The sequence below is a fragment of the Molothrus ater genome, chromosome 2, assembly GCF_012460135.2.
Source record: "Molothrus ater isolate BHLD 08-10-18 breed brown headed cowbird chromosome 2, BPBGC_Mater_1.1, whole genome shotgun sequence".
Lineage (NCBI taxonomy): Eukaryota > Metazoa > Chordata > Aves > Passeriformes > Icteridae > Molothrus > Molothrus ater.
Genome location: NC_050479.2, coordinates 82,571,030 through 82,594,234, shown reverse-complemented (window position 1 = coordinate 82,594,234; position 23,205 = coordinate 82,571,030). Strand labels below are relative to the sequence as shown.

At 39.5% G+C, this 23,205-nt stretch overlaps 1 protein-coding gene across 31 annotated transcripts in view; it reads left to right on the top strand.

Annotated features, from left to right (window-relative positions):
* DLG2 (discs large MAGUK scaffold protein 2) overlaps nt 1–23,205 on the top strand; it is a 984,854-nt gene that overhangs the window by 881,325 nt on the left and 80,324 nt on the right. For all 31 annotated transcript variants that reach the window (XM_036384308.2, XM_036384333.2, XM_036384316.2 and 28 more), the window contains one exon: nt 13,554–13,668. In XM_036384308.2, coding sequence (XP_036240201.1) covers nt 13,554–13,668 — 115 coding nt within the window. The remainder of the gene's footprint in view (nt 1–13,553; nt 13,669–23,205) is intronic.

The following is a 23,205-nucleotide window of genomic DNA, read 5'->3' as shown; positions in this document are numbered from 1 at the left end:
GTCCTCACTTGATTTTCAACTAAGAGACCTTGTGAAAAGGAAAATTTAAATAATGATAGGAAAATGCACCTAAAATCATCATGGACCACTCTTCAGATGGATATCTAATGTAAGAATGGACACAACTTGGAACAAACAAGCTCGATGCCTGGCAGAAGTTAGGGAAACAAATTTTAAAAAAATATTAATATATAAAAAGGAGAATTAAATTTACATGATTCTTAAACAGTTCATGATCCTGCCAGATCTGCAGGGGGTAGGACACTGAGGGCTTGGGAAAACAAACAGAAGTCATGCTGAAGAGAAGGAGGAGAAAGCAGGCTTTAAAAACTGTTTTACAGGTAATTTATGAGCAGTGGTGGAGAGGTGAGGCAGAAGACTGAAAGGAAAGAAATGTGGAGATTTACCACTCTGTCAGGCAAAGAATGAGGCAAGGGCACACCGACATATGCTGCGCAGCTTGCAAGTGGAGAAGAACTGTTGCTCACCAGTCCCTGTGTACTGAGGGTTGTAGTAGGTGCAGAGAGGATGCTCAGCTTTTGGTGAGGTTATAGATGGGCCCAGGGAGCAGAAAAGGGGGTGGAAGGACTGGAAAATCTGAAGCTTTGCTGCCTTCCTTGCTATGCAAGAGCTGGGAAAGCTGTGAAGGAAACCTCTGTTCACTTGTGTCCATCTCCTTGTCAGAGCTGACTGAGCCCACTGTTATGGTCCTTAAAAACAGAGCTGAACTTTAACTCTTGTCCCACCAACAGATAGGAACTGATGGGGTGGGGGGGAGACACATAATTTAGTATTACCATTAATTCATTTAATTACCATTAAATGAAGTTTTATGACATTGTATACTAAGGGTGCAGCAGAAAGGGTCAAAAGAGGGAACATCTCGGCTCTGATTTTTTCTGCTGAGCAGACAGGACAGAAAGGCCTCAGAACCCTGCTGTTACTGGCAAGGGCAAGGAAATTTTGTCCACCAGGCTCTTCTGCATTCAGTGGGAGAGAAAGTTTTCTGTAAGATGGTGGCCCTGGATGGAGCTGTGGGTAAGCCTCTTCTTAGGGTTCCTAGGAGAATAACCCCAACAGGCTGAACTAGACCTTTATGATTTGCCCTGTCATCTGCCCACCTCAAGGTCGTGGGTGAGACCAGAAAACAAGAAGGGGTCCAGGAATGTTCTGAGATTGTGAGGTTTTCCACTGTTGCCCTCACGTTATCGTGGTGGCATGTGTCTGCAGGAGGATGACCAGAACATGTCTGCAGGAGGATGACCAAAGACAGCAGCCTTGAGCTGAAGGGGTGATGGTTCTGGGTGCTCAGAACAACCACTCCTATGGGACTGCATCCCTTTGAAGGAAGGCAAGGTGCAAAAGTTCATTTGACACCAACTGCAGAAAAGAGAGCAAGAAAGCCCTAATTAGCCACTCCTAGCATAGCCAGTCACTGTCCAGAAAGTGCAACAATAGTCACAGCTACAAGACAGTTTAGTTCAAGCTGTGAGGCTTAATTTTCTCTATTGCACTGACAGGTGATGACAGTGTTTCTCCAGCCTAAAGCTAACAGGGAACAGAAATTGTCTGTCCAGTGCAAGATGTTTTATTTTAGTGGAAGAATAAAAAGCAACAAGCACAAAAACAAGTTATCTTCTCTCTTCTGTCCCTTAACACTGAACCACTCTCCGATTTGGCTTGATTTCAACTATGTTCTCTCTCAGTCCTCCAGGTAGTTGTTTCTTAATATTTTTCTATCTTGCCCAGGACTAAGTTGAGAAGAATTCAAGTCCCTCTGAATTATCCTGCAGTCTCTTGGACTAAAGGTTTTCTCCACAAAAGAATTTTATCTTCTTTCTTGTGTGCATGCAGCAATATGCTTTGCCCTGGAAGTCAAACGAGATGAAAAGGTAACTCACCCTGGAGAACAAGTCTGTTCTGAGACCAGCCAGCCCCTTGATCACGCTAAAGAAACTGCCCAAATCCTTTTATCCTGTTAATTTATATGTCAAGATCTAGTACATCACTTATCCACTTAGAAGTGAGTCTCACAATACATTTATCCCAAGAAGATAGAAAATTATCACAATAGTTTTATCACAAGTGAAAGCTAAGATGGGTTTATGTGACATTCTTGAAGCTTCAGTGCCTTGTGCAAGCCAACATTATTTCACAAATTATTATTTCACAAATTGCTGCTGCAGCCAGATTGTTTTGGGTGTCACTGATCTTGTGTAAATTAGCACAAATTAATTTTCACATTAACCTGCTTAAAGCCATGAACATTGCAGTAGGTACTAGGGGATTCAGTTAATTACAATAATAGTACTTTTGTGCTAATTACAGGGACACACCAAAAAGGTTTCATTTTATGGCATGTAGGCCACAGGCAGTAATGAGCTTCATCTGTCCCAGTTCATACACAGTAATTTTCTTTAAGGTCTCATTTCTGACACTTGCAGACTTTTTTCAAAAGGTTTACCTTTGCAAAACATCCCTGCTTGCCTGTTTAGCTGCATTCCTCTTTTTCATTACTTTCTGTAATTTTACTGTAGTGTTAGTCTTTAAATATTTCAGTTTGCTGTATTGTTTTCCTCTATTCATTGTGAATTAGAATGAACAGTCTTAAAGAGCACCAAAAAAGCTTAAGATGAGACATTAGGGAAATAATGCAGCTGCAGAAAGAAGAGTGAACCATGAAAATAGACTGTTTGGGGTGGCTGATACATCTCCATCTCTGAAGTTCTTTAATAACAAATTAGCAAACATCTGTAAAAAGATCTAATTATGACTTTGCCCCCCCCCCCCAAAGACTTTCTGCTCACTCACTGGCAACCTTTTCATCCCTATTACTTCTGAGAAGTCAGGCCTATGCTCCAGCTGAAAGTTTCTGGTGCCTGGCGTCCATGTAATAGAGTCCTGTTTGTCCCTGAAAAATGCTTGGCAGTGCAATTTGATACAGCCCTTTCGCATTGCAGTCTAAGCAAAATCCTCTCAATTTGCTTCAGAAGGTGCAGTCAATTGTCCCAACACAGATAACACTTAGGAACTTGATCACAAATCCCAGACCATAATACACTCCCAGATGATCTCACTTGATTCTCTCATTTGATCTGAGTACCTCTCTTTCTAGAAAGAGTGTGTATAGGAAACTTAAATCATTCATCATTGTCAAAAAAATTTCTGAAGTGTTTATAGGTTTTGATCAGTCCAAACTGTCTCTGAAAGCTGTATGGATGTGATATTTTTAGTGCTAAAAGCTGTTTAATCATAAACATCATAAGTATCATCATCTTGGATCATCTTGATCCGCTGCTTTTCCCTACCTGGATCATCCTAAATAGTTACAAGCAGTATAGCAGAAAGTCACAGAGCTTTGGAGAAAACAGCTATAGATAGATAGATAGATAGATAGATAGATAGATAGATAGATAGATAGATAAATATGCATTAAACTGACTTTCTGTCAGGAAGCCACTGATAACCAAATAACATAACAAAGTATTTACTTTCTGCAGAGAACAAACAGTGGTCCTTGGGAAAAGCTCTAGAGGTTGCCATCCTTATTCTGAGATATTTGTTACAATCATGAAAAAATATAAGAAGCCTGGGTATCAGGTGGGAAGTTTTCAGCACTTCCATGTTCTATTGATCTAGAAGCCTTGTCTGTAACGTGGCTCACCAGCACAGCAGGGATCTGCTTCCTGAAGGACTGACTCTGACATTTTCTTTGTTAACTAAGATTGGCTTGTTTATTTAGCAAAACGGAAATGGGTGGGTGAAGTTGTGTTTTCTCTCTAAATCTGCCATGAGAATCAATGTACAACGGAAAAGAGCAATTTACACAGAGGAACTGTGCTGGGGTAAAAGCCAATTAAGTCAGCTTCAGCCGTGCTCAGCTAGAAGAATGAATCTACCTATTTGAGAAGTGGGTGCTCTGAGTGGCCTTCCAACAGCTGGAAAATGCCAAAATGGAACTTACTGTAGGACAGTATTTGAACAGTTTGTGCACAGTATTTTAGGGTTTGTTTTTCTGTAAAAGCAGGATTTGTACTTGATAAAGGAAACCTTTTCCAGCTGTTTTGTGCCATAATGGTGGGGTTTGGTGGTTCTGTGAATGATGACATCAGTGATATCAGCAGTAATTGCAAGGCATTTACTGGTATTAAAGTGCTTTTTCAGACATTAGTCCAATTTTGCATAATCTGATGCTCAAGTTAAACACCATTTCTGAGCACCCAGGCCATAGCTATACCCTCCATTTCTTATTAGTGGACTAATGCACAACATACTGCAGAGGACTCAAAATATTAGCTGTAATAAGCTAAGAGGGATGCAGGAAGCATGACTTACCCTGAGGTAATATATGTATTTGTCTTGTTTAAATTCATTCAAGCTTGTAATGTGCTGAACCATTCCCTATTACCTGTTTGTATGAGAAACAGTAATTCCCCTTTAATCAGGAAGCACTAGCAAACTAATACGATTCTGCAGCTGCTCTCAATATTGCCTCTTAGAAAAGATCAATACACAAGTGGGGGAATGTTTTTCTCCATTTTCTTCTTTCTTTTTTCTTTAGTTATTTGGGATTGTTTTAAGGGTTTAGGGGTTTTTTAATGGTAAAAACAGATAGTTTTGTTTCCGGTCTTTGCTGAATCCTTCTTTCTAATTCAATAGAGTGGTCCAGACAACCTTAGGAGACGGCTGAATATATCCTTGCCTGAAAGAGCAGCACAGCTAAGTGTAGGAAAGCGGCAGTTACAGGGGGAGGGGGTTTTTTTACCTGGCAGATATTGAAATAAGGGAGTGAATCATTTATTAATGGCATTTCCAATGTTAGGAAATTATATTAATCATAAATGCAAAACAGTTCAGCCTAAAGTATATCCATGTTTATTTTCAGAACACTTTAGCCAAGATTCTGTTTGTTACTGATGGTCTTTCTAATCTCTGTATTTTTGGTAGTCTGTAAGGCTGTCCTGTTCTGTGAATAATTATCTTTGGTACTATTGGTATTCTTGCTACTGTTTAATTTTCTGCTTTGGCTTATGATGATTTCAAATGATTTGTGGGTGGGTTTTTTTTACTGTAAGCTACAACTTTCGTGCTGATTTATGGAATTAATAAAATCAACTTCCAGATCAAAAATTAACTTCCAGATCACTCTATTTTCAATAAGGATTTTTTTTTCCATCAAGTCTCTTCTTGGAACCTCTTTTTTAGCTCTTTCCACTTTGAGTATATCAGAATTTCATGCAGTATAAGTACAAAACTAGGATATAATGTCTTAGCTGTGGAAGTTTTGTGTAAGTTTTCATAGTTCACTTGGGAATTTTGAGCCCTGATTAAGGAATGTCTCCTTGTTTTCATTTTTTGTCTGAACATCGGACAGGTCAGACTGGTCCACATTTTCAGTTTTATTTCAAAAAGTTTAACAGGTAATTCCTAGATGGATCCTGTGCCTCCTTAGTTGCATTAAGTTGCTGTTGTTTCTGGAAATGATGAAGTAGGGTTGTACCCTTTTTCTTGTCGTACAAGGTGGCATCTTCTGCATGCAACAGTGTTGGGGCAGATGCCATCTGCACCAGTGTGCTCCCAGCTCTGTATCCATATATTTGTGTCAGAGTGCTTTCCATTTTGGATCAGTCACACTCAGCCAGGTTAGTGTAAATAGAGTACACAGGCTAACCCCATCCATTTTTATTGAAAGGGATTTGGCAACACTCACATGAACCCTGTAGCTGACAGGTGGGACACTCAGGAGGAAATTTATAAACAGCTGAAGGCAGGTAGGAATCATTCGCCATCATTTACAAGTCTGGAAAAGAGGAATATGTACCCAACATAGTTACAGGGTTAGCTGAGACTATCAGGCTGCCTTCCCAGTATTGCCAGGCCTAGGAAACTCCAGAATTGGTCAACTCTGTGTTGTTTCTTTGTGCCAGCTCATGTCTTAAGCAAGCTAAGCTTAAGACATCAGTGCAATATGCTCAGCTCCCAAGAAATGGAACTACACTTGGTAAAAAGCAGAAGCAAGAACAAAATGAAGCAAAAATAATGAGTCGCAAATGTCCCAGGGCAATGGTTTTGGATGGGGAATTGTGGAAATTGAATAAATGTCTGAAAATATGGTCTTCCACCACTAGCCTGAAGTGACAAAATAGCTAAATGAATTAGCTCAGCTATTAATAGCAAGTAGATTTTGTTCCTTTGCAACATCTCACATAAATATATGTTGAAGAAAGAGGATTCTGAGGCAGGGAAGTGCTTTTTTTTTTTTTTTTTATTTTTTTCTCCACCTTCGACAGAGTCACTTTGTGCCTAAAACGCCAAAGATATCTTGAAATGTGTCTGCACTGTACAAAACAGTAATTCCTACAGAGCTATCAAGGTTAATGAGACAGAAGCTGCTCTTCTGGGTGAGCATGGCTGTGCAAGTTGGATGCCAGGGCTGAGGAGATATGTCCAACTTTTCCAAGATTTCACGCTGTGCTGCCAAGGCAGACCATGTGCAATTCTGCAAGCACATGCCTTGCTCCTTCTTGGACATGTGTACACATGTTATCCAAAATGTTAGCTCAGTCTGGGCCTCAGGGAACTTGAAAAAGTGCCACGATAGTCCTATTTAGTTCAGGGTACATCTGTCAAAATAAGGGAGGTAATTTTTTGAGAATGCAGTAAAATCCAGTGCAGGATAAGGCTCCTCAAAGTCTTGTGAGGGGTTATTTTCAAAAGGTGTTGAATTGTTTGGAGTTTTCTTCAGTGGCTGGAAGAAGTTGCAGAAGTTTCCATCTGCGAAGGTCCAAGATGACACTTCCTGAACCAAGGATAGGCTTTAAGGGAGCAGGTAGAATAACATCTCAGTAGGATACATAGTCCTTCTTGCTTGCTAATAGCTTAATTTATTTTAGTGCATCTCTTTTATTAGGAGAAAGATAGACTTTGAATCTAAAACTTGTAGAGACCTCTTTGGCTTGGAATTGTATTCCCTGTGACTAGAAGCAGAATACGTTATTAGTCACCCAAAGGTATCATGGAAGGAAGATGTATTTTTTGGGGTACTTCTATTTACAAGTAACACAAAATGAGGGCTGTATCTAATGGTGCAACACATGGAGAAAGAGTTATATTCAGTAATAAAGTAAAAGAAAATAAATTCAGTGGTGATATTAAGGCAATTAATCCAGCTGCAGATCAAATCTATAGGGTGAACTTTTAATTAGAAGATAGGCTGAAATGTAAATACCTGTATATTGGTAAAGGAAGACAGCCAACCAATATCAAAGGATAAAGACATTAATAGCTCTACTGTGCTGAAGTTTTAAAGGGAAAAGCAATCAGTAAAATCAGTAAAAATCCCCATTTCATTAATTTTGAAAGGTTCCTGAAAAGAGTATGGAAAATGTTTCAATAAAAACGGGTAGATATAGTCAAAGTAATAAAATCTCATAAAATGTAAATTTGTCTTCCCTTCCCCAGTATTGAAATCTGTGTTTTTCATTTCCTTTGAGAGAACTCAAGGGAACTGTATGACTGATAAGAACTAGCAGCATCACTTGTTCTGTTGTGCAGTGCACCATGAATGGAGCAAGGCTTTTTGAGCAGCACTTTCTCCAGTCGATAAGGCCAGTGCTGCATCAAAATTGTGTGCAGTTTTTTTCCTGTTGAGTCATGAATTTAGCTGATAGTAGATCTAACTGTTTTTTTTTTTACTTATTAAAAGCATAGCATTGACATTAAAATATAAAATCCAAAACCAGACTTGGATACTGCCAGGGACATAGCTCTGTACCACATCAGACATGGCAGAGGCAGATAAAAGAACCAAAGGTACAGTGAACTGTACTGCTTTTTTGTTTGTTTGTTTGTTTTTCTTACAAATTTACCACCGTTTACCACAATGATTTTTCACTATCATTAACCTGCTGTGTGAATGTTTGCAACATCAGGCAGCTGTAGAATTTAACCCCTAATCATCTAAAAAGGTTATTTTCAGCCAAAAAATTGACTCAAATATTAAAAAAAAAATCCAAAGAGAAGACATACAATATCAGCTCATGCCTTTTGCACACACTTTCACTTTCCATGTGTGTTACAGTAGTTTCAAGGGCTTCCAGGGCTGTGGGATGCTGGGCCTTTGGCAGGCACCATGTTAATCTAGCGGCCATGTCTCTGCCGTAGCTGTCATTGTATGAGGAGAGTTACTCCTTCTGTCCCACACAGCTTCACTCTGGAAAAGCAGAACCAGACCCAATACCTGGAATTCTTGATGCTGGTCTGCTCATCTTCCTCTCACCTCCAAATACAAAACCAGTGCTGACTGGGCAACACTGTGGGCAAAGGGCAGAAATGGAAGAACACTCACTTTAGGAAAAAATCTGTTATTTTAAATCTTACACAATTAAGCCAGGACACTTACTAAGAGGAGACAAAGGAAAAAAAATACTTACATAAATAGCATATATAATAGTATCATAATCATAGTGTTATGCACATTGCTGTCTCAGATGTCCAAGGCAAGAAGTCCATGACACCATACAGTTTGTGTTCCCATAAGCAGAACAGAAGCTGGCCTTAATCCACTGAAATTATGCTCAATTGATATTGATAGAGAAACTGGTCTGGCAGCTGTTCCTTCAGTATAGTTTCTAGAGCTATGCAACATACCTTTTTTGAGGTCTCTAATTAATGCCTTCGTGCTTTGCTTGTGTTTTGTGGTTTGGTGGGGTTTTTTTTAACTGTGTAGTCTGTTAAAATTGGACAATGCAAGTTTTACCTTCCATTTTTGAATTTCTACTTTTTAGTAAACCTCTTATCATCTAGAAGCAAACAGTGATTATCCTGACTTAAACAGAAAAGCAAACTCTGCTACCTGCTGGCAGAAAGAATTGCTATCTCTCCAAAGGGGCCAGCACTAAAAGTGTTCAAGTGATAAAGACATGGACTGGGCTGCTGAACTGTTATTTTCACTATTGTATCATATGTCAGCATTTCAGTTTCTTAACTTTGCTTTACTTGTAGGATGAGGGGTTTTTGTTATCATGTTCTCTAAATTCAATCTATACTACAATCGCTGTTATAAACATAAAAGTGAAAAATAACAGTGGTGTAGCTTTGTGAAATACTCCAACTTTTTCTTATAGAAAAGCTGCAGAACATTTATTCATTTCACATAGCTAGTCTTTATTTTTATGACCAAAAAGTAGCATCAAGCCATTAGATATAATATCTCCATCTTTGCTATTTTAATATTCAGAAATTAATTGATTTTGATGTTTACTTCCTTGAATTTTCTCTTTTGTCTCCCAAAAGCAACTAAGACTTCCAGGAGCTGTCTTGTGTTCTCAAGTATTTTTTGTATCCTCAGTCTTTTAGGCTGTTTATGAACTCATTTTAAAAATTTTTAAACTAGAATTTCAATATACTGCTTATATTAATAGGAGAAGTTCTAGCTCCATGTATATGAAAGGACACCAGTGCAAAACTCATCCCAAACTGTCCTTATTGTCTTTGCATCCATCACAAATCTCACAAACTCATGATATTGGAAAGACTCATTATACATGGACAGACTTATGTGTTAAGTAATCAGACTCAAAAGTTCACATACCAAGTCTGACCATGGACCACCAAAGAGAGCCAGTAGAAAGCTCACAAGGGAGGGGTGTCTGTGTGTTAACATAATTCCTTCTCACCGTGTAAGACCCGACTTGCACAGTGGGTAGATTAATTGGCAGAATTTTGGGCATCTAAATCACTTCAGCAGTAAAAACTGGTATCTGCTTCTCCTGAGATAGCAAAGTGAATTAGTCAATATTTTTGTAGATTAGTCAAGATTTTGATCTTGGCCAGCTAAACATGAAGTATGTCAGTCTTTGGATTTGAGGTTTTAGATGTTTTTTTAACAGGGCTGGCCATTTGCCTTGCTTTGATTTCTCAGTATGCGAGCTAAGGAGAGGCTTCAAGGTGTTTGAAGTCTACTCCCAAAGATCTATCCAGACCTTGCAACATGTCCAAGTGCTTTGGAAAGGAAAGGATTGCATCAATATTTGAAGGTCAGAATACATATGAGTCCCAGATATAGCACTTGGCAGGGTATTGGAATGGAAAAGATGGAAGGGAAATCACCAGCTCCCTGTCCATTTATTCAGTCTATTTATTTGCCTTTATCAGTTTCTTAAGCTACCACAGTTGTTAAATCAGGCAACAGGTAGGAACTTTGCAGATGGAGAGTAGTAAATTTGAGAAGTTTTGCTAATGAAGCATTCCAGTAGCAACATGTTCTTTGTTCTCCCTTTCTTCAAAGAGCATGAAGTTAATGAATGGGCTTTGACTGTATATTTTGTTAGTATGTCACAACCTCACTGTCCTTTTAATTGTGTAGGAGCCTTGAAAAGTGTGTTATTTAGATTCAGTGCTGAATTTGAAGGAAGCATGAAGTGTTTTTCTGGACTTTAGCACTGTCCTTTTTCACACCTAACAAATGCAAAGCTATTAGGAGACAGGTCTCCTGGAATGACCCAAGTACAAAGAAGTGTTAAGAAAAAAGGACTCTTTCCCAGTAGGCAGAACTATCACAGCAGTTCTGATGGCACAGCATCACTGTTTCTTTTTCTGTTCACATTTCAAATGCATCTGTCACTGTAGTATCTAGGAATCAGTAGGAGAACTAGGAGGACTGAGATGAAAGAAACTGATCTGAGCTGAGTTAAAGACTGCCTGCATTGATGGTCGTGCAATTTTTGGCCCAGGCATTTGGCAAGAAGAAGGGACAAGGGTATATTTTAGTATTTTTTACAAAAAATGTGAAGAAGGTACAGTAGGAAAATATAGTCCCATAAATTGTTTTTTTTCAAATTATCAATGTATTTAAATCCATAGCTAAAAACATCTCAAGAAACAAAGTAACAGAATATCATTAGTACTTCAGTAATTTTTGGTATCAAGCAGGGAGGAGGACCTCAAAACTTGAGTTTCCATCCCACTTATTAGACAATTTTTAATATGTCTTGTGGTTTCAAGAGGTCTCCCAGAGAGATATTCTTGAACTCAGAATAAGTTTATAAGCAGTTAAAATTGGTTAAATTACAAGTGTGCTGTAAAGTCAGAACACAAGCAATATCATCACCTGACCAAGCTGTAGTCATTTGAGTATCTGATGTTCAAGTTAGCTGGATGCTGTGCTAGAGAAAATCAGAATTTCAGTCCTCTCTTCTCACTCTCCAGATTGATGTCTAAATCTGGGAGTTACTCCCACACCTTACATACAGAGTCAGCCTGCGATGGGGATGCTTATTAAAGGGAAAGTTACTCTGCTGTAGATCATTCATATCCTTGGTGCTGCCCAGATGTAAAACATTAAAGAAGCTGAATTACACTATATGTTTACTGTCTTCTTCAGTGTATCCACCATAAATGAAAGAGAGCTGGTAACAAGCCTTAGAATTGTAATACTCTATTTGTGTAGGACTGATACTGTATGAGGAAGAGAAATGCAAGGCTTGGTCCTTAAGATCCCCTTTCCTATTTGCCAAGAAGAAATGTTAGATTGGTTTTAATGAAATATAAGCTAAACAAAGCTTTGCTCAGAAGATGATTATTTACTAAATAAATTCTAAAGCAGCAGATCAGAACAAATATGACTCACATAGAGCAAACTTAAATCCTACACTGGGATAAACACTTCAAAACTAAACTCCACTCCAAAAAAAACAACATGAGTTTGTAGGAGCCTTAGTTCCACTGAGAATTTGTGCTTTTAAATCTCTCAGAATTTTAAAGATGTACTCTAGGTGAAAGCAATGAGCAAGAAACAAGCTACAGAATAAATCTAAAATACAGTCTGCATGTAGGAGTTTCTCTTCTCCTGACACACAGAATTTCAGTTGCAGTCGGTGAAGTCATAGGTATGTGGGAAGACTGAAGAGTCTTATAGCACAGCAGTGGTTCCCAACTGACGAGAAAAGTAGCCACTGTCACTCCACAGACTGAGTAGGTAATGCCAAGGAAGCTCAGTGGAAAGGCAGGCAAAATGGGTCAACAGAGAAGGAGGGGAAAAACCCAAACACAAAACCCCAAATCAAACCATTCTGCTAAGCCACCTGTGCAAAATGTGGGATCTTGGAAAGGTCAGGTGTTATTATCCAATGAAAATGTAGAGTGTACGGAATAAAATGAATTAGTTGTTGCAAAGCATCTAGACATTCTGGGAACTGATCCAGTGGGAACAGCAAATGATCAAACAAAAATAGTGCTGAGTTCTAGGAGAAAAATGTGAATGTTGCTGTCTTACAGCATTTTCAGGTAGCTCAGACAGCAACAAACAAGATGCAGAGCAATGGGTTATAAATGCACTGTAAAGATTTATTTGCTTAAGCTGGAAGGTGGTGGGATCTGGTGGAATGTACCTCCATCCTTTGAGGCAGGAAACCTTGTGTGCTGGTTTCAGTTCCGCTTTAGCCCTGCTGTGGGGAATGGCACCCTTCTTTTGAAGGCATCAGTGAAATAAAACATTGAGGTGCAGGGAACATCATCTTCTCTCTGCTGGCATCAGTCTGTAATATCTTACTCTTTAAAGTGTCACTGCCTCACTGAAATGTATTTTGTACACCCCCTCAGCTTAGTCTTATAGCTCACATCAGGAGATCTCCTGGGTTTAGATTGAATTATGGCTCTGGGCTGCTGGAGGTTCTCATTTTCAAGGAATTAGAGCTTGTCTCCAAAACCTCAACCTTTCTTCTTGCAAACCAAAGCTCAGTCCATTGAGTCACACAATGAGCAAGGGAAGCATGGCAGCTGGAGGGACCATTGATGAGGCTGTGTCCTGTCAGAGAGGAGTCTCACCAAATGATACAGCTCCAGCTGATCCCATGTTGCTGGGCAGCAAGTCACAACATTTTGCAGAGTCACCAGTAGAACTATGGAGGTGAACAAGGTGTGGGGGGAGCAGTTCTGTGCCATTGTTATGCAGCTTAGGTTTGGCATTTCTGGGGTCACCCACCCTAAGAATGACATAATGGATCCACCTATTTAAAAGAAACAGAGCCCAAGCCTCAGTGAGCTCTGTAAAAAAGATGGCTGATTGCTCATGCAATGATTTTCCAGCTGCTTTGGGGATAATTGGACATAGAAATATCTCCTTCGTTTTGATGGGATTTTACAATAATTGTTTCACTCATTAATAACTTCAGTCCCACTGACCCTACCAAGGTATCACATTGTTTGGAAGGAGGAAAGATACAATGGAAAACTGCTTTCAGCATCCTTTCCACAGACTAGAAGATATTTGTTAACACACCTTAAACCTCCTTCCTTTCCTGAAACTGCAGGACCGTGGGTCTGGGAATATGATTCCTCACCTAGCCAGTGTTGAAATGTTCAGGTACCACAATAAAAAGGGCATATATTTACCTAAGATAGTACACTAATTCAAGGTTCTATTAGACCTCCATTTTTAAGACATGCCTGACACTCATTAATTTAATGTTAATTTGCATTTAGCAGCCCTAATGATTATATAGGTCAAGAAAACTAAAATATCCTTGTTCTCTTGGGTTTTCTTATCTCCTTAGAGTACGCTCGATTTGAGGCAAAAATCCATGACCTGCGTGAGCAGATGATGAATCACAGCATGAGTTCTGGGTCTGGCTCCCTGAGGACTAATCAGAAGAGGTCACTGTATGTCAGGTAAGCAGGAAGAGCCTTCTCTGGGAATATGTCAGCAGCTACCTTGCCTGTGTCTGACGTGTGTTGTTGGTTTGGCATGGTGGGAAAGTCTGAGGAACTGCTTTGAAAAAAATTGAGAAATACATCCATCTTACAAGCACAGCATCATTAATGAGAAAATTGGATAAAAACCCTATTTGCCCTATTTGACCATTTCAAGTAATGTGCAAAGAGCATTACACTTTTATAGTGATTTGGGTTTATGTGATGTACATTTCTTAGCTCTGTCAATATCTGAGATGGATACTGTGGAGTAATGACAGAATGTGTTTCTGTGTGAGGTCTTGCCCAGATGTGGAATGAGTGTTCTCAGGAAGAGCAGCTTTTTGCCAAAACCTTTTCCTTGCAAAACACAAACTCTTGTATGCTACTCTAAATGCATGGCAATCTGCTACTATCCCCTCGCATACACTTACCCTTCTATCAGTCTATGCTGCAAAAAATTTGCCATCTCTGTAGCAAGACCAAATGTGCAGATGAGATGGTAAACAAGCTGCTATCCATGCTTAAATGGGGTGGTGAATAACAAAGGAATTACCTTTGTCACTTATTGGGAGCAGTGGTTGTAGTTTCACCTTGCCTGTATACGAGTCTCTTGCCAGACTGGGTGTTGCCCAATTGCCCCAGCAAAATTCTCGCTGTCCCTCTCCCCTTTTGGGACTCATGGAGACTGTGACAATCTGTCAAGTATTTTAATAATCTTAATAATTATGCTTCTCTAGGCTTTCATTTTCATTCTCCCCTTTGTCCCCTCTATCCTCCCCATGCTCAGCATATAATTTGAAATTCCTGACAATCATGAAGTAGAGGGAAGCAATTTGTCAGCCTCTAGGCAGTGATAATTATTCACAGGGGAGCTAATTCAGGTGATAACATTGCAGAGATCCAATTAAGGTTAAATTCTACATTTTGTCATTATGCTCTCAGCATGAAGGAGTAAGGTAGCAGAGAAGGAAGGGAAAACTTTAATGTTAGCATGAAGGGTCTTGTTCTAATGGGCAACAACCACATGAAGCACTAATTGGTACTGCTGTCAGAAAGAGCAATGACTGAAGGGAGATGGATCACTCTTACCAGTGATGTTGCTCTTGGGTAAGGTCAGATTAGAAGTGTTGAAGTTTTCAAGGCATCTCTAACTTTCTCTGACCTGAAGCAGGTTTTTTTCCAGACCAGAGTGACTTTGTTGTCAAGAGCTTTGGTCAGCTCCCTGAATTTGCATTTTATGAAAAGCTGCAATTATATGTGTAAGGATGGATAGATCCAAGCTTCCTTTCTTGAGATAAGCCAGGAACCCAAAATGTAGGGAGTAATGGTGTGAGAAGCCCAAGCCAGCAACTGTAGGTTAATTGAGGTGTACACATAAAGGGCTAACACCAGGATCCTGAACACCTCACTGCAGTTTGAACTGCAGCAAAGCTTGACCCTCCCTGTATGAGCATTGGTCTGGGAAGCTCTGCTGAGAACTGAGGCTTATTAACTTGCACTCTGAGCCAAGCTGAGATATCTGTGCTGCATCTGGACTAGCCTAGCTCTTCTGTACAGTATTGCTCCGTGTGCACTGATGAGCCTGGTTTTCTGCTAGTTCATGAATTCTGGCTGTGATCTGTCTCACTAAGCTGCCATGCCCTGGTGCTTCACTGCAGGAGCCTCTGATGTCTTAGCTGCTTATCTAAATGGCACTTCCCAAACCACAAATGCAAAACCTGTTCTTTTATTCCACAGTCGTTCCAACAAATGCCCCAAACCTCTGAAGCAGAAAGCCACAAAAGCCTCAGTCACTTTTGTTAGTGTTTACTTTTTTCTCTCAAAGCCACACAATTGGCTGTGTCCATGTCTGAGCAGCCTGCTTGAGAGGCTCTGTATCTCACATATTACCAAAACGTGTTTGTGGTGCAGTAGGACCTGCAGCCTTGTGCCTGTCACTGTCAGCTCAATTCACATGCACTAATTACAAAGGTTGTTTGTGTCTTGTTAGGCACTCAGGAAAAATAAATGTGGGCTCAGAAATGTACTTGTTTTCAGAGATGAAAATTTTCTCATTATGGATACTCTTTACAGGCAGGGCCCATGTAAAAAGCTAGAATCTAGCATTTGGTTTCTATTCTTACAATTCAGGACATTTCTGTTTCAATGGATTATTTTAGTCAGCATGTGCAAGAGAGCTAGAGGCAAATGACCATATGTTGTTGTAAATCTCTAGCTGTAATGCCAAGTTTATGATTCAAGTTTGCTGTTTTCCTTTCTTTGGAATGTAGTGATTTTGCTGTCCTTCACTGAGTATGGCAAGCATGTTTTTTTTTTTAACCAGAAAGCTTAATTGAAGCAAATCACAATATTCTAGGCAACACAAAGAAACAAATTGAGATCCAGATAGGTTGTAATAGTTGAAAATAAGTGTCATTACCTACTCATAGGAAAGCCAACAAAAGAGGGTGAGAAAAAGTAAAGCTACAGTTATGCCAATGGGTGTGGGGTTTATTGGATGCAGGGATTTCTTCTTTACCTTACAGTCTGTGATTTCCCCATCCAGGCCCCACTATAAAAGCACTGAGATATGTGCAAGAAGCTATATTCAGTTAAGTGAGACAAAATGTAATATAGAGTTAAAGGGTTGAATGTAGGACCACAAGTAGGCGGCTAAAAGCAATTAAAGTCTCACTTCAGGAGTGTAAACAACACAGGAAGGAAATCAAGAATTACTTGTTCAGAGAAATTGTGTAGCTCTTTGACATGATTTTTTATCTCTGCATACTCTGGAGTTTCAGATTTGTATTATTTTTTTCTTTCTTTTTTTCTGCCTGTCTCTCTGACACGTCCTGTATTATTTCCCATTAATTTCCTGGATTCTTTTTTTCATTACTGCCTGTTGCTTTTTATCACAGACCCTGTATCTCTGTTTGGGATGTTGTCAGAGAGTCCACAACACTAAAGGCAAAATATGTGTCTCCAGGGGAGGATGGAGCAGTAGGAAATACTTCTAGTCCTTTTGGGAGCTCACAACCTCTTTGTCACTAAATCTGTTGAGAAAAAGAAATACAGAAAGAAATGCAGAAAGTGGGAGAATGGATAGGAAACATAGAAAATGTTATTATTCATGCTTTATTTGGTGGTGAAAGTGAAAGAATTTAAATTGAATTCACTAATTGCAATGATAGGCTAAAACAAAATCTGCTCTTATCTTCTTTTAAGTCATTGGAATTCAGTCATCAGCTCATGATCAACCAGGAGAATAAACAAACCCATCACCAGCTAAACATTGTGCTATATACATGCATAGCAGGGTCTTATGCAAATTCATGTCTTCCTTTTTGCCTTTTTAGCTCAAGGTTTTAAAATCTGTTCTTGTAAGATTATATATTTCTTTGTCTTGATATAAATACATGCTTTGCTTTAGCCTTCTAGGTCCCTATCAGTACTTAAATTTCTAGGTTACATATGGTTACTGTTGCTACTCCTAGGAAATGCCAGATCATGTTATTTAACTCGGAGGCTGTGGAACATGACAGCCTTTTGAAGAGTTAAGCATCAGAGAAATACAGTTCTTTAAAAAGTTTGGTGAATTGGAGTCACTGAAACTTTAACTTCCAAACTTTGGAGGAAACATAGCTTAAGCAGTTTTCCTGTTGTTTTACTAGATTATTCCTGAGCTTAAAGTACTTGTGTTAGATTTCTGAGGATAAGAGTAGATGCCCCAGTAATTGCTACTGCACATGCAAAGAAAAGGTTTTCAGGGAAGTATCTGGCACCCAAAACTGCTGTCTTAGTGTCTGGTTTTGGTTTACAGATGAAAAGTAGTGAGATACACTTAGCATAAACGGTCACCATTTAAGCTTTATTCAAACCAGACAACTTCTGAAATAATGTTTGTATTTAAAAATTCCAGTTGTCTGAAGCCACAAGCAGGCACCATGGAGGTGTATCACAGCAGAAATAACTCTAAAGCTTCACACCCCCCAACCCTTTCACTGCCACTTCTCTGTTTAAAGTCTGTTTAGTCCTGTCAGTGACCAAACCTGATTTCACCTCATCAGGGCTCCTTATTGCCATGTATGAAGGGTTGAGTTTACTGAAATGCAGCTCTTTCAGCTTCTGCACTACTTTCAAATATATGAGTACAAAGTGAATGGTACAGTTGGCTGTAAAGGTGGGGATGGAAATCAGGGCTGGGACAGGACTGGATCCAGCTGCAGTGTAGGAAGAAGTGGTTCTGCAGCTGCCTCTCCACTGTGCATGGAAAAGCACTGCAGTGGGAAGTGAGCCCAAGGCTCTTCCCAACAAGATGAAGATGCTTATAATCAATCTTTTTATTTCCAGTCCGTGTTGCACTATTTATAAAAAATGTGCACAGTGCAAAGAGGTGCCTCCTAATCTACTACATTTTTGTCTTCTTCTAACTGGAATTATTGCTAAGCATGTCATAGCTGTGATAGATATGGGCCATACAAACATGTAGTATTATGTGTCAAAAATGTGTGTGTTGTGGTTCATTTCTTATTGAGCCATGAGGAAGAACCTGGAGATTTGCCGTCACAGCTTAGCAGAAGGGAGATCAAAGCTGAGGTACTTTGGGTGGTTTACTGTCATTGTCAGCACAATGGATTCTCCATTAGGTATTAGACACCTTTACACAAATTTCCTGAACTTAGAGATTAGCATGTTGCCATATCATAGAATCACAGATGGTTTGGGTTAGAAGACACTTTAAAGATCATCTGTTTTCAAACCCCTGAAATGGGCAGGGACATCTTCCACTAGTGAGACCTTGATTTTCAACAGATCAGAGAAATTCTCAGTTTTGAAGTTTTCAGAGCTACAGTTGAAATTCTTTTGAGGCAGTTTGTGAAGATTGAGTCTGATATCCAGGGCTTGTTCCATGCAATGTCTGTTACAACCACCTTCAGTCTGCCTGTCTTCTTTGAGGCAGTGAACCCCTTCAGGCAAGTGAACATCAGGTCAAGGCTGCATGGGCAGAATTCTCCTGTGAATCTACACAGCTGGCTGCACTGCAGTCTGAAATCCACCTGAGAAATGCAATTCTTGGAGACATCATGGTAGTGAAACCTGAACACATGGTAAGGTCAGACTGGGTGATGTATGGCTCTAGCATGTAGGTCTGGAAGCAGAAATGAATTGAAGAGGTAATTGCACTGATGTTTGCAGAAGGAGGTACTGAGGAAACCAGAGAGAGGTATGAAATGGCCATGATTAAATACTCATTACGAGGAGGAGAGAGAATACTTTTTTGCGAGATGTATGTATATATATATAAAAAGAAAATCCAAATAGATACTTTAGTGTTAATTACATGCTATATCTACATACATATTGCAAAAATTTGCACTTAAGCAAGTTGCCTAGTATCTCTCTTGAGTCAGTGGAGTGCACTTGGCACTTTCAGAGTACAATTCATGTCATCCAGAAGCAGCCATCTAAAATTGCTCAGGCGAATCATGTCCTAAAAATGTCTCTTTCTCACAGTTGAGTGGAAGGAGCCTCAGGTGATTAGCTGAGATGTAAACATCAATATTAGAGACACTTCATGTTCTGTGACCTGAATCCCATGCACAGTCAAAATCTTTCCTTTTTGCTCTCTCACAAACACATGTGTGTGCTCATCTGCAGATCTACGAGCTATAACATCAAGCCTCTGACTGTTGTCTGTGCATTCTTCTGCAACATAGGTTGGAAACACCAACAGTCTTGTTTAATTGGGCTGTGTTTTACCCATATTTTTATTCCCCAGGATTCCTTCTGAATTCATTTGTCACTTTAGTTAGCACTATTGAGGATCCACATACAGTCAGTACATGGTCATCAAGCTGGATGAGTTTATGACTCCAGCATCTGGGAGCATCCAAACTGCAGTTTCTTTCCAGTTTTGCAGCACTGAAAGTCACTCAAATACAGATTTCTGGAGAGCAAATGTGAGTGAGATTGGCACCTAGACATTATTTTTTTTGTTTTAATGAGGAAATAGCTTACATAGCCATGCCTGTACTTTAATGGCATTATAGAACTATTAGAATTCCCTTTACTGAACAGTAAGTGGAGGAAAATGGAATTTTTGTGCAATTTTTTCACTTACCTCAGATTCCTGGGCAATTGAATGGTCCCAATTGTAGCACAGAATGGAAACATGCATTCAGAAAGTGTGTCATAAATGGCATAATGCGGATAAGTTTGGAAATGGCCAGATAGATAGGTACACACAAAACCTAAATTAATGAAATGGCTTATTGGATTTGAAGTTCCTTTTCAGACTGTACTTGTTGGAATGTCACTCATTTCACATGTCCTGGTTAAGAGTTTCTGAGTATTCAATTACTACTTTTTAATGGTTCTTTCTCTGAAAATAAGAATCTTTTATACATAGTTCTGGCACAAATATTCTCCCTGGCTTCAGTGAGAGCTGCTCAGATTCAGAACCAAGGAAACAGTGTAAATCTTTATTTTTCAAAGCAAGGAGGGTCACTGTGCATGCTTTAGAGACCTTTTCTCTAGGGAGACATTCAAGAGCTGAACTGTATCACTGAGTAACTGTTCACCCAGGTCTTCATTAATTATCAGAAACACTGAGGAATTGAGGAGGATGAGGGATATGCTGGAATACAAGAACCACCTATATACAGTGGGAAGTAAATCCAGTAGTTTTTATTTATTGAGTGGAATTTCATGTTTAGAGCAAAAGCATCTGGCTTGCAGAACCTGTGATTATCTGTAAAATGAAAAAGGAAGATGAAACAACTCTTGTCTTTGGAAAAGCAAATCTAATATCTTCTCACAAAATTCAACCTGTTTATATGCTTAGAGGCATTCGCAAAAATTGCCAGGTTCATCGTTCTGCTGCTAAGAACAGAGCAAATGAGAAATTAAAAATTTCAACAGAAAATTGAAGAATAGAGAATATCTGGAGAGAAGCTGTTTTGTTGGGATTTTTTTTAAAGTAGCCTCTCGCTGTCAGTGGGAACTGTGAGAATTTCACACTTCTTTATATTATTTCTGTGAAATTTTCACAGGTCCTAAACTGAAGTGTCTTAAGACTCATAATGCTGGTGCCACTCTCAGGTGAAAGATGCATGTGAGGATTATTAATCTTGGACTACTCTCAATTCAAAAGCCTTCAGGTTTACAGTTCGATGGCAATCCAGTGCTAAAAAACCACCTTAAAATGTAATGCTGTAAATACAGCAATATGTCTCACCAATACCCTAGGACTGTGAAGATGGATATATTTGATATATAGTCGAAACTATTAGCCACCTCATAAGCTATTACAGTTTTTCCTAACAGTTTCTGCATTTCTTACTCATCTGCTACTTTTTTGCAATGTTGATACTAATGAAGAGTTAAGGAAAAATGATGTTTGTTTGCAATTCTTCATAACATTTCACAGACACAGACTAAGCAGTTAATGGAGAGTGAAAACTGAACATGTAAACACATCAGTCAAACAGTCTCATCTCTGCATCTGACACCAGCTCTTTCCTTCACATCTTCATGTTTATCGTATCTGCTGCTCTTGGGTACAGGGTGTGGAATGAGTTCAGCCCATCCCTCCCAGAGATGTGGATGCATCATTAGCTGCAGCATGAACCAACAGCCCAGCAAGCCTTTTATCAATGAGTGCTTCTCCAGCTGGGTCAAAAAGGGGGAAAAGTAGATGTATTTCTATGTGATTGTCACTTTGCAAATCATTGACTGCTTTGTGTTCAAAATTACGAGCTATGGTACCCTGAACTGAACACCTGGAAGGACTGAGCCCTGTGTGAAACAAGCACATCCTCCAGAAATCTGAGATAACACATCCTGCCTAAAGTTTAGAACAGAAAACAGAATATAAAGCAGCTTGCAGAATATCAAAGCCATTCTTGCCTAAGTGATCTTATCTTTGTATTTTCAGTAAAACTTGTTGTATTTTAAATAATTGGGTGAGGCAGGGAATCATGTCTTCAGTGCAGCATTATTAATGCCTGGTGTGAAACAGCTTTTCTATTAGCAACTTCACTAGGCATAAGTAGTACACAGTTGTGGCCATTTTCCATACTGTTCTGTTTCATAAGTTATTAAAATAATGGCCCAGAACAGGTAATGTGCTTGACAGGATGTCTGCTCTACAGAAGCAGCACACCTTTTCCTTTTCTTAGGAGATGCCTTAATAGCTTTTCATTGCACATATATTTTGCTTTTCTGTTCCCTAGAGGTATTGCCTGCTTTCTGCTTCGGAGAGTAGAAAGTGCCAGCTAGAATAATATACAAGCCAGAAGATGATGAGGTTGAAGATCTTGGTCCCATGTGGGAATAGGATGTTTGAAATTTTTATAAGCAAGATAGACACAGTTTCAGCCTCATTTCTAAGCAGAAACTCTGAACATGATCCATCAGTGAAGGGGAGGGGGATGTGAAAGTGAAGATAAACTGTCTGTGGCTTAAAATGGCTGAAAGTGAATCAGCAAAACATGCATTTAAGCTGTGTCTGTTCCCTGTGAAATAGCAGTCTTATCCAACAAATAGTTGCTTATGATGTTTCCATGTCAACAGCTATAATAGGACACCGCGAGTTTGTGCAGCTCTCCACTGGAAAAGTACAAGACAGTGGCTCAGACCATGAACATAGAGACAAAACCCTATTGAAATAAAGCTTGTGTAAATACAGTCAAAGTTGGAAATCTAAATATGTGCATTTGCTCACAGCACAGTGGCCAGTGTGAGAGAAGGAAGATGCTTGGCCCTATTGAAGAGCTTTCTACCTGAAATCCTGTACAGAAAAGTCATAAAGCCACTATAGAATAGGCTCTCCAAATCAGCTGTGTTGAAACAAAGCTGAGAACAGAAACAGGACATAACACTGCTGAAAAAGGTAGTGGAAATTTGCATTCAAAGTTCCTTCCAATAAAGACAAATGAGGAGGATCTTTAGTTTCACTGCAAGGAAGTTCATCTCTGAGGAGGGAGCCAAGCCAAGTGGTGAGGCTAAGTGGGACCAGTGGTCTTTGCTGACCCTTTTACTTCTCATTAGAAATAGAAATTACTGTAATTATGCTATGGTGAGCCTGGAAGGATCTGTGGAATTGCTTACCTGAATTGGGGCTCATAAGGAACTCCTCAGGGACTCAATTTTGTCATTCCCTGCCACCCCACTCTTTTAACAGGAAAAAAAGTACTAATCGGGTCCTCCCAGGCTTCATTGACATGCTGTTGAGTAAACCCTGGTTTAGATGTAGCTGCTTTACTATTTCTGCTGTGAGTGGTGCCAGTGTGGTGCTGGTCAATACTTGAAGCTGGTGTCCAAGGGGAGCCAGCTCAGCGTGCCAGCCCCAGCAGGTCTTGCACTGCTTACCCTGTGTCTGTCTCTCTTGTATAGCAGTCTTGACAAGCACGATCTGATCCTCTCTAAATGTGCCTCATGTTCAGAACAAATGGAGTAAAAAATTATTTCAGAGATTAACATATCTCTCTGTGTGTCTATATATATATGTGTGTGTGTGTGTGTACATCTGCA